General features: G+C 35.0%; 1 protein-coding gene across 1 annotated transcript in view; it reads left to right on the forward strand.

Moving 5' to 3' along the window:
* Window positions 1–890: 890 nt before the first annotated feature.
* LOC134658388 (uncharacterized) overlaps window positions 891–12844 on the forward strand; it is a 409322-nt gene continuing 397368 nt past the window's right edge. Inside the window, exon 1 of the mRNA XM_063514070.1 lies at window positions 891–1033. Within this exon, the coding sequence (XP_063370140.1) occupies window positions 976–1033 (58 nt within the window). The 5' untranslated portion in view covers window positions 891–975. The remainder of the gene's footprint in view (window positions 1034–12844) is intronic.

The raw sequence follows: 12844 nt of genomic DNA on the forward strand, positions 1-12844 counted from the left end.
TTACCTACCATTTGGATAGTGGCTTTAATTATAATTAATAACTTAAATTATTACTTTTTTATTTAAATTTAAAATATAGAATTAAATATTTCATGTAAGAAGACTGAATTTATCGAATATTGATTGCAAATGTGTTTTTGTGTACGCAATTTGATGAATATCATCGGTACATACCAATATTTCGTTGTCGATTCTGATTTAAAAAAAAATTAAGGATTTGGTAGCTCGACACCGATTGCATTTCGCGTGCATCAATCAGCATGAACGATTTATTTATTTATATATATTTAAATATATATAAATAAATAAATATACAAGAATTGCTCGTTTAAAGGTATTAGATACAGCTCAGATCAAAAATAGAAAAACAAGCAACAACGGTTGCACTCCGGGATTAATATTATGATCATTCTCAAATAAGATCACACTTTTTCATTGACATGTTTATTTACATACTGCCATGACAACGTCAAATTATTTGAACATATAGGTAAAGATCGAGTCTTGAAAAGGAGTCCGCAACATAAATGTCAAATAACATTGAGTTTTTCTTTGTTGATTTAAATGCCATTAAATTATGAGTGGCCACCTTACGGGGCTTACGGTCACGTGATCGCCTTACGCCCCTTACGGTCACGTGATCGCCTTACGCTGTCTCGAGTTTATCATTTTTTCCCAACCTCAAAATGTGCCCAGCGCCGCTAAAGAAGTTTTCACTTCAAAAATGTATGGGCCTTACGAAGGTACTAAACACGTGACAACCCTAACTTGTCAGTCTAAATTCATACGCAAACTGCAACTTATTAAACAGAATCCGTATAATGAATCTCGAAGCGCTACGCCGTAGCGGCTCTAGGGGTGCTACCGCTACGCCAGTGTCGACAGAGCGCCCGCGGCAGGCGGACGCCCGTTCGCGACTTCGCGCGTGAGTGACCGTTCAAAACTAGTGAACTCTAGTGAGTGACTCGAGTGTTGATGGTGACCATCATGAAGCGGATTGGGATCCTGTTTAGACTTTTGTTCCTGTTAGATGGTGAGTAAAAACTGGCCAAGTTTTTGAAGTTTGCAAGATAATGACAGTTTAAAGTTGAGTTATGAATAATGATTATGAGAAATACGAATCCTTAAGGAAGGTAAAATAGATTAGAGTGGGGTTTTGAAATGTTTTGAGAATTTACTTCTAAATTGAATTTAGTTTTGTTATAAATCTTGTTTATAACAGAGTTTTTCTTAAAATAAACATTTATATTTCAAATTGACAACGGATTTATAAATTATGTATTTTTTTACGTTTAATTTACTTACACTTTAAAGAAAATTTGAAATATAATGTGTAACATTAAAATATATTTATTACTTTTACTTATTTTTATAATTTAACTTCTTTTATCTGACTCAAAACGTAAAAAATTTAAAATAACAATTGTTTTTATTCCTGATATTTATATCGTAATTATTGGCTCCAGATTTCAGTTAAATTACGATAAAATTAATTATAGCCGCATTTTATTTGCTCGTTCATATCGTTTCTTTGGCTGTAGTTTTTTTCATGAGATTTTGATAAAATTGGGTAAGTTTGCAGAGCTCCTCATTCTGGACGGAATTAATACTAAACTTAAATTTGAGACGAAAAGAAAAAACAATTTCCGTTGACTGACGAAAACACCATACGTTTTCGTAATTCGGATGAAGTTTATTTTAGGACAAACTGAGAAAGTGCACTTATACCTGTTCTACAGAATAGGAAACTATATTTTTCCACCATAATTTAATCAATAAAAAAATCTACAGCGAAATACAATCGGCCCTTGACATTGTTTCTATTAGAAATAATGACTGTTAAGCTCAAAATAATTTGCAATAACTCTTATTTCATAGCAATAAACTTTTGTGCAAATCATTTACACAGCATCCATCACTCGTATATTATTGCTGACTGTACTGCCAATTTTCAACGGCCTCCTAGCCTACTCGATATTGCCGACGATGCGGGAGGTCCCGGGTTCAAAACCTGGTAAAGGACATTTATTAGTGTGCTCATCACAGATATATATATGTGACGTTATCTATGAAAAGGGACCTTATTGTCTATGGCGGTTACGCCATAATTAACGATGCTCCGATATAAATACAATGTCGCGCGACGCTGTGCGGCGTAAACGCCATCGACAATAAGGTCCCTTTTCATAGATAATGCCCCATATGATCCTGAGTTATGGATGATTTCAATGTATATAATTATGTATAAGTATATAACTATATGTCGTCATCTATTAGTCCTAAATTGTAGGGATTTTATATATATTATCTTTTTATATACACAGATCGGCAGCTTACACTATCACACTACTTGGAGCTAACTTTTTAAAATTAAAACTGTAAAACTTTGGTAATGACAATAAAACCAATTAAAATAGGAATAGGCATCCTACCCAACATTTTTAAATTGTATTTTAAAAATAGACAAAGAGTTATATATTCAAATAAGCTTTTTCTTTCACTGCGCGATCTCTAAGTGGCTCATCATAGAAACTTTCAGTATGACCCACGTACTAGCTTACGCTACGTAAACTCGTATGTGACTTTGAATGTCGGACCTGTACGGACAATAACGATGTGGTCGCGAGTCTCGAGAGACTTGCGAGTTCATTATATATGTTCGCGACAGTTTGACCAGCGGAGCAGTTCTCAAGACGTCCCTAAGGATTTCTAACTGTTTGTATGTTCTCATAGCTTAACCAAAGTTGGGTGAATTAAATTATTTTTCACCACACCAGCTCAGAAAGGCTTACTTTGCACTTCAAAAACTGATAGCAAAGTTGCATTTTATTCACATGTGAGGCAAAGTAATCAAATGCTAATTTTGAGTTGTTTTCTTATGTTTGCTGGTAAAATTGACTTTTAAATGATGATTTTGGATGATAAATATTTAATAACATTCATTTGGTTTGATTTTGTTTGATATTTTACATTTCGTCGGCCTAAATCGCATACCACGTATTACTGAATCGCGATCAGAAAGGGATTAGAAATAACAGATTTCCATACACTTACGTCAAAATCAATATGGATTGACAGCTATCTCAATCCCTTTCTAATCGCGATTCAGTAATAACTCCATTTTATTTTTGAAAATCATGTTTTGACACTTTTAGATATACCTAGTACTATTCTGAACGCATCTAACGGCAAAACTCTTAAATACCAAAAATAAACCGTTTAGATGTCATTCCGATTTATTTTATTTATTACTAGCGACCCGCCCCGGCTTTGCACGGGTTTACAAATTATACATACCTATACCTTCCTCTTGAATCACCTAATATCTACTAAAAGAAACCGCATCAAAATCCGTTGCGTAGTTTTAAAGATCTAAGCATACATAGGGACAGACAGCGGGAAGCGACTTTGTTTTTTACTTAGTGATATTCAAATTAGTTACACAGTACTACAGTATTAATACTCAGGCATTGCATTGTGAACTACAAAACAAACAACAATACAAAGATAGTAGACAAATAATAACAAAATACAATGTAAGCATGTCAGTGTAAGTTCAAATTGACGTGCACATTACAAATAATGGTCGAACTATAAAGCGCCTTTCAACAAACTTGCGAACTGTCGTTTAAATAAATACAACTTGTAAAAGTTCTTGCAAAATGGCGTCTATAAAAAATTTAAGTGTCGATTTAGGTTACTTTATGTACGAGTCAAGGCTGCGTGTCTAGTCCTTATCTAATTGCTTTGAAATGAACTGCATCTTAAGTACAAATTACGAGAAAATTGCACAGTTAGCATACAAATACAAATAACAAATAATTTATTGAGAAAAGTATATTACCTACAGTGGTTGCTATTAAGGGGCCCAATGATTAACAGTCTGCTGGACGGTATCGGCCTGTCAGTTGTTCGGAGCTGTTAACTTTTTGTTCTAACTGTCAGGCCGATACCGTCCGGCGGACTGTTAATCAGTGGGCCCCTTTAAAGACTATAGTAGTTTATGCAACAGTGATATAATAAGGGTTCTTAAAATTCAAGGGTCGAAGTTACAAAACGAGACGTAGTCGAGTTTTGTAAAAAAAGACCCGAGAATTTTAAGAACCAATTATGAGCTGTTGCATACATTACTTTTTCTATGACAGCTGAAGCAAAAAAAAAAAAAGAGTTATTATTAAAAAAAAAGAGTTATTATTAAAAAAAAAGAGTTATTATTTAAAAAAAATTGAGTTATTATTTAAAAAAAAAGAGTTATTATTGTAAATGAAAACATACCTCTTTCAATCAAGATGATCGGAACTTGTATATTTAAAAAAAATAAAGCAGTTGTATTATACTCATAAGATGACTGCTAGCAGTCATCTTATGAGCCTATAGACAAAGCATTCAAATGACATTGCTTTAGATATCACTGTCAGTCATTTAATTGACACATTTAAGTGCTGGAGTAGAAAAAGAATTTATAAAGACTACAAGTGGTTTACAAATACAGTTGGTGACCGATGCTGCCTTTTGGTGTACAAATTGTCAATTTCACAGCCTAATGCATAAATTATAATGCGGTAAGTGAAATTACAAAATTAGATCGGTCGTGACTGTATTTATATAATTTTTTCAAGTAAAATCAGACCCTACGTTGTCTATCGTAAATGGTATACAATATAGGAAACAAAGGCTTTGAAGCCTGTAATAGTGTCATTGAATATTTAAGTATCAAATGACAAACGTTGAAACACAACACGTGGAAGAACTGAATCATTAATGAAAATAAGTTACTGGTTAAATCAGACAAACGAAACAGTTTTTAGCCTTTTAACAAAGAAAAACGTACAATTCGGTTATTTCAAATCATTCTGCCGTATTCGAACTTCAAGATATTCACAAGAGACGACACGTACTAGATCCATTCTAGATACGTTATAGTTTAGATTTCAACTAGTTCTCTTTTGCAGCACAATTCGGTCAACCAATGTCACTTTTACGATAGATCGTGTTAGATATCTATTAGAAGTGAATTAGATCTCTAAGTAATATCTTGTGGAAATCGTTCAGGAGTATCTCCAGAATCGCGGAAATGTCAAATTTGACAGGTTAGATCTTAAACATATCGTTATCGTATCTTGGCGATGTCTAAAATATATCTAATAGATGTTTATTACAAAATCCGAATCGGGCCCATTATACAATAAGTAATATCACAATAATCAGCACGGTAGCTATGAGGAAATTAATAAATTACCTTTCATTACTTCAGAGCCACACGGAGTTGTTTAAACACCCCAAAAAATTACGAAAAGCTCTATTCAGGAGTTACTGTGGGTGTTTATATCTTTGAATATACTGTTAGCTGTAAAGCAAATAATTTATGCAATCACATATTATTTCTCAATGACTTGATATTATTCCGATTTTAGTCGCACTTTTGATATACCTAGACAGGCAATCTTGTAAATTCTAGATCTGTGTGAAGAACAGACGTCGTTTCGTGGAAATCGACAACATAATCATATTAAGCTTCGAAATTAATTAAAAAATGGAAAAATTCACTGTCTTGGTGGGACTTGAACCCACAACTACTGCACATAATCATATTCCCTCGCACATATCAGCGTTGCGATCCAGCGAGGAAATGCCGCCAGCATCCTTGGTACAATGCTTCAAGGACCTATTTTAGATTGAAGCTAGTTATTAATTTAGTTTCGTATCTGTACAGCTACTGTTATACCTCTGTATATTCTTAGAACTTTAAACGAGCAATTCTTCTTTATTTTTTTATATATATGTACCTATATATATTTCGGGGATCTCGAAAACGGCTCTAACGATTTCGATGAAATTTGCTATAATATGGTGGTTTTTGGGGGCGAAAAATCCATCTTTCTAGGTCTTATCTCTGGGAAAACGCGCAATTGTAAGTTTTTATATGTTTTCCGAGCAAAGCTCGGTCTCCCAGATATTAAATAAATTAACTATGCTATCATATTATAATAAGACGAGAAAAAAACTTAAAACTAAACTTTATGGTAGACCTTTAGTTGTTCAGCTCAAGTTCTTATTAGCATAGAGAAAAAAATACATAGAGTGCTCACTCCATACATCAGTTTTACTACCAAAAAGACTATTAGCATCTAGCATCGAGTAGCGGAACTATCAGTACTGCTACTTGACAATAGATGTCGCCACCGACCGGAAAGTCTTATGCTGTTGAGATAAGACTTTCCGGTCGGTGCTACATCTATTGTCAAGTAGCAGTACTGATAGTTCCGCTACTCGATACTAGATGTAGACACTGAAATTAATAGTCTGAACCGATGTATGGAGTGAGCACTCTATGTATTTTTTTCTCTATGTTATTAGTTAGCTTTGTTTCTTATTCTTGAAAATCTCTCTTTCATGTGCTATTCAAAGCTTTTCAAGAATGCTTGAGTTATCTCCATCGTTTATTTCATATTTCAAAGACGAAATTGAACGGCTATGATTTAGGTGAATTTAAATGTTTAAATTTTAAGTACCTAATATTTAATCAAAGTTAAGAAAGTAAAGTAGTACTTTGATAGTCTGAAAGAGATCACTTTTTAGAGATTTAAACTACCTGTTGTCTACCATAGTTTAATTTATATGCTATAATTTATATTGCCATACGTACTACGTATACCTATGTGGCTAGCATCAGTTTGGCACTGACATAAACGCCATCGAGAACGTAATTTACTTTCTTTGCATCTCGCTCGTACTCGCATATTAGTGCGAGCGAGATGTATAGAAAGTAAATTACGTTCTCGATAGCGTACGAGTATATAATGTCAATGACTCAAGGTACGGGCTCTACGAGGTCCATGCTAATATTATAAATGCGAAAGTGTGTCTGTATGTTACCTCTTCACGCTTAAACCGCTGAACTGATTTATTTGAAATTTGGTATGGAGATAGTTTGAGTCCCGGGGAAGGACGAAGAATAGTTTTTATCCCAGAAACCACCCTTCAAGTGGGTGAAAAGGGGGGTGGAAATTTGAATGGGGAATCGATAAAAAACCCCAAATTACTAACACCACGCAGACGAAGTCGCGGGCAAAAGCTAGTAATTTGGGGTCCCGTTGTTTCCCATAAAGTTTAAAGCCATAATGTATTGTTTGTCATATTATCATTAGTCATAAAACTGAAGCCGTTAACATTTCAGGATTTTCGTTAGGTTATCCTATAGATAGGTTAGGTTAGGTTAGGTTTGTTTTATCGCAATCCTGAAAAGAACCACGTTTCTGAAACAAATGTATTATGACTAACGAAAATTCGGGCAAACAATACATTATGGCTTAAAACTATTTGGGAAACAATAGAGACCCTAGTAATTTATACAGCAAGAACTATTTACCTGTTCCAAATACGTATGTAAAATAGTTCATCACTAAGATTAACGGACTTCCATTTGCAATATCCATTTCCACTCTTTTTTATAGCTCATCAATAGGCTCAGTTGCAAATCCATTACGGAAATTAGTTTCGACAATTTTATGTACTATATTACAAGAGCTTTAGACTCACGGGATATAGTCCCTGTACCCGTGGTACGTATAGTATTAAAATGCAGTATTGTATCGTATTGCATTGTGTTACGCCGGGTTAGCATACGTTTGTGCCATACGCCACTTACATTGGCTTACAGCAGAGCGAAAATAAAGAAAAAAATATATATTTGAAAAGTTTTACATTTAGGAAATATTGAACTAATTTATCATTTAGGCACATATGTTTACTATTTATAGTACTATACAGATATTGTGAATATAGTGGTAATCATGAAATAAAAGCACTTTTATTATTGCCATATCTGTTTTTGATGAGTAAATGTTAAACGTACAATGTATCATATAACGCAAGTTTTGGATATGTCACACTTTTGTGATAATTTTCTGTCAAAAGAGTGTAATTGTCCTATAGTAAAATGCGGATTATGGCATAACATTTTTGAAAAATGTGTTTTTTTTTTCAAAAACCGATTGGTGTTAATTATAGCATATTTTTGTTATCAAAAATGGATATAGCACAAACGTATTTTCAGCCAGCGATTAAGAAGATAGTATAATTAATATTTATTTAAACCACTTACCTCAGACCAAAGAGAATAGATTTTATAGAGAGTTACTGTCATGGTAAATCATGTAGCCACAGTAAATTTACCGCCATCGTTTGACAGAAAATTATAACTGTTAGAACGCCATTTAACTTTGATCCTTATTCCTTCACTGATATGTGTTAATTTGTAAATATTGAAATTAACGCCATCTAGCCGAGCATAGGCCAAAGGTTATGGCGCCATCGTTCGAAAATATTCCACCATACCATATAAGTAATTATTATAGTATTAGTAGGTTTTCTATAGCAACCATAAAATCACAGTTAAAACATAACACAAAAAGATCTGAAATCTCAGATGACTTTTACTCAGTTTTTCATTGTATTTTTCTCCCCTCAAAAATAAACGGATTTCAAGCATTTTCGGAATATTTCAAGCATACCCGCAGTTCCCCGGGGTCCCAGGTTAATTCTAGAAACAAATGCCGACTCCCTAGAGGAGAGCACGTTGCAAAAACTGGAGTTTTGTTTTATTTATAAGAAGTAAGATAAAAAGAGACTGAAGGAAATATATAACACCGTAGCGAACTTACGTGTAGCCACAAACAAGACATTCTCTAGACTGAGCATAGTAACGCTACCCCCTCTGCCACTATATACGGTATTTTACTCCATCTTCGAGTTAAAGTGTCAGAATCCCGTGACGTGATTGGTCCGTGTCTTTGAACGGACCAATCGCGGCACGGGATTCGCTCATCTCGTCCCCCCGCACCCCCGTATTTTTGGCAGCATCGGTTTCATGAAATAATTGCTCTAAACTCCGTCTAGAGGATTCCTAGTCTATGCGTGTAGCAATGTGAAAGTTGCAGAACTTTATCAAAATTTACGAATTTATGAAAACATAGATGTTTCCACTTAGAAAGTTCCCGTTAAGGTTAGGAATTATTTATTTGCCTGTTGACGACTGTTTCATTTAACGTTTACGTCATTGACGTCTATTTCAAGTGTCTAAGAAATCGAAACTTATTAAGAATAACTAAACGTGCAGAAAAAAATACCGGGAATGTATCAAAGAAACTTTGCAATTTTTTCAAAATTGGCTCATTGCTAAATCCGTGCCTAACTGATTGATACATTGTGCCATCGGAATGTTTCCCAAATTGAGAAATGTCCACTTGGATTTCGGAAATTTCTCATACATATTTACATATTGGAATCTAAATTGTCCATTTCCAAAATGAACATTCTCTCCGTTTCCCGTGAAATTTTGCTAAAATTTCCGAGAATATTTTCAATTTTTTGCAGGCACCTTCACATCTGTACTCTTAGAGGTACCTAAGCAGGGCAGCTTTGCAGCACATCTGTCTGCTTTATTCCTGCCTGTAGGTACCTAAGTCTAGATATCTAATTTGATCTACGTCAACGAACTCAGTGCTTTACCGAACTCCCACAATCCTTGTTAGAGTTGTTATCAATAAGATTAGTTATTCGCTAACTTTTAATAGGATAGGTATCGAATCCATGATTATAATCAGCTTCGAATACATATCCTTGGAGAAACGAAGACGTTATTGTCATATTGTCAAGGATTTGGTTACAAAATACTGTATTCAGTAATAATACCTATTGAATTGTGCACAAGGGAAGCCATCGCAATATGAACATTTCATGAGTGCGAAAGAGGCTACCGTAGTCTACTTGTAGATGTAAATGAAAAAAAAAAGACCAATTATGACCACATTTGTAAATGAAAAAAGAAAAGACTACTTATGAGCTTCATAGCGGCCGGTAACGGCCGCTTGAATGAACCGAATCATAAGGATAGCGGACTGAAAACTACAAAAACTGTATTCAGAATGAAGGTGGATTTTATCTTGGAATATACAGTTGATAAACAAATAATTTACGAAATTATTTTATATCTGAATTCATTACTTCCATTTATAAGATGTCATTCCAATGTTGGTGGCACTTTTGATATTTGACAGGCTTGTATATTGTAAATCTGTGAATAAAATAAACAAGGTTTTATTCAAGGAATTCGCAGCCGTATTCGAACAATGAGATACGTCAAGTGTCAAAATTGACGTTTCTTCAAACAAAAACGTCACTTTTGACACTTGTTTGACATTGACATATCCAATCCATATCGTTTCAATATCTAGTATTTGACGTATCTCATTGTTCGAATACGGCTGTCGGGCACGGTTCAAGCTTGACACGTAGTAGCGTAATCCAAAAGATGGTTTTATTTTGCGCTCTTGTTTTAATACCTTGCCGCTTTGAAGAAATGTATGATCCGCCGCAGCCACGTCTCACGATAGTTAAAGCGACAGGGGGGTAAAATGAGCGTACCTTCCGTGCCAGTCTCTTGTGGGTTTAATATAATGCTGGGATGAACACTGGAATAAGTCGAAAAGAAAATGTTGGAAGCAAGTTTTTAGTCAGACAGTAACTGTAGTTAAGTAACTTTCTCTGGACTTCGTTTATGTAGATTGTATTTAGTTAATACGTAATTATTGTAAAATAGAGTAGGGGAAAACTTACAGGTATATAGAGAAAACCAAGATAAGTCTGCAACGATTTTGATAGCACACGCAGTGCAAGTGTTATTCATACGTCATAATTTCATAGAAGTTTGACGTTTAAAATAACACTTGCACTGCGTGGGCACTTGGCGTAGACTTTTCTACTACTAGCTACTACTTTTCATGGTCTAACTCTATTATATCTTAGACTAGTGACCCGCCCCGGCTTCGCACGGGTTACACAAAACCTTAACAAATTATACACCTATACCTAACTCAAGAATCGCTCTATTGATAAGTGAAAACCGCATGAAATTTTGTTTAGTCGTTTTTGAGTTTATCGCGAACATACATACACACAGGCAGACGCAGCGGGGGACTTTGTTTTATAAAGTGTAGTGATAATGATTACATATAAGATTGATGACGCATGAACTCAAACGCAATCTAGTTAATTAGATAGAAAATTAACAATTCAGATAAGTAGGTAACAATTTTACTTTCAAAATACACAATTTAAGTTTTTTTTTTTTCAAAATGAAAAAAAAAATGGTATCATTCGAACGATTTCTCACATTTTATTAAAACCATAGTATTTTACTAGTTTCGAAAGGTTTCGGCATTCAATTAATGTTTCAGTCGAAACTAGAGCTTAAACCGAACTTTCGGTTCCGGTTTATATTTCGGCGAAAAAAACGGATTCGTGTTCATGATTCAAGTTCATGATTTGTAAGATTTGGCCTCTGGATGATGATAAGTCATACTTATTCTATTCACATTGATTCATCATCGAATCTTCGCGAAATTCTATAACTACATTACTTGAGAGGCTTGCTTAGTAAATAGTATTCCATCTTCGTATGTGCAAATATTTGCGTTGAATATTTGTCTTATGTCTTAGCCGTCTAGTGTTTTAGTTTAGGCTTAGTTCGGGACTGTTTGTTTGCTATTATATTTATTAGATAGTAAGACAAGGTCGTTGGATATTTGCCTAATCAATACGAGGGTGAGACTGTGTGTTATTTACACGTTTAAAGAATAGCATAACATCATTTATTAGACACGTTCTCTTAGGCAATAAGCAAGGAATTCAAAACTAATACGGTACTGTCCGCATTAAGGTGACAGTCCATTTCCAACCGCAGCTGCACTACTGTTCATTTTACTATGGAAATTGACAGTAACAGCGACGCGTTCAGTACCAGTAGTGCAGCTGCGGTCAGAAATGGAATGTTACCCTTATAGTCATTGACAGTGTCAAAACTGACATATACGCTATCGAGAACGTAATTTACTTTCTCTGAATCTCGCTCGCACCTAATATGCGAGTACGAGCGACAGATAGAGTAGACAGACGCACGAGTGATCCTATCAGGGTTCCGTTTTTTCCTTTTGAGTTACGGAACCCTAAAGAGATTGTCTCACGAAGAACATCTAACGAAACAAAAATAAGAGCCTCGGTAGAGAGTACCATTTTGTACCATTTGGAGTTGAAACTCTAGGTCTATGGGGTCCCAGCGCGCATAAGTTGTTCGCAGAATTGCGAAGCGTCTGGTTGACGTAACTGGTGACCGAAGAGCTGGCGGCTACCTCGCACAACGTATCAGCATTGCGATACAGCGAGGAAGTGTCGCCAGCATACTTGGTACAATGCCTCAAGGGCCTATTTTAGATTTAAGCTAGTTATTAATTTATTTTAGTAATACCACTGTATATATCTTGACTTTACTTAGTGTTGTATTACCTACTGTTTCTAGACCCAAAAGACTTTTTCAGTCCACAAGCTGTTTATCATACCCACGCACCGCCCATCGCACTGACACCTGTTTTTGCCTATTTTGGCCATTCTCCGAATTCTGGTCTGCCCCTAGATTTATAGAAGCGAAGGCTTTCACGCCGCGTTGTCGACATTCCATTTCGTGCCTGTTATTTAAAGGCCTATTTTTTCGGCGGACAGCGCGAAACTTGGAGGCTTTCACGGACTTGACAAAAAGAAATTTAAAAGAGAAACCATTTGTAGCTCCCACAAAGCCTAATTAAATATTTAAAATTTATTTTGTCCACACCAGCTGGTAAAGGCTCTCTTGATTATTCAAAAACTGTAGGTAAGCATTGTTTTTAAAATTGAAAGATATTTGAAATATCTGAAGCAACTAAAAAACTCAGCAACTACAAGAATTTTATACATCAAAGCGGAAATACTTCGCTCGCGGGTTTCTTGCACTCCCGACCTCAAGCATTCAGAC

The sequence above is a fragment of the Cydia amplana genome, chromosome 22 (assembly GCF_948474715.1).
Source record: "Cydia amplana chromosome 22, ilCydAmpl1.1, whole genome shotgun sequence".
In the NCBI taxonomy this organism is placed as follows: Eukaryota; Metazoa; Arthropoda; class Insecta; order Lepidoptera; family Tortricidae; genus Cydia; species Cydia amplana.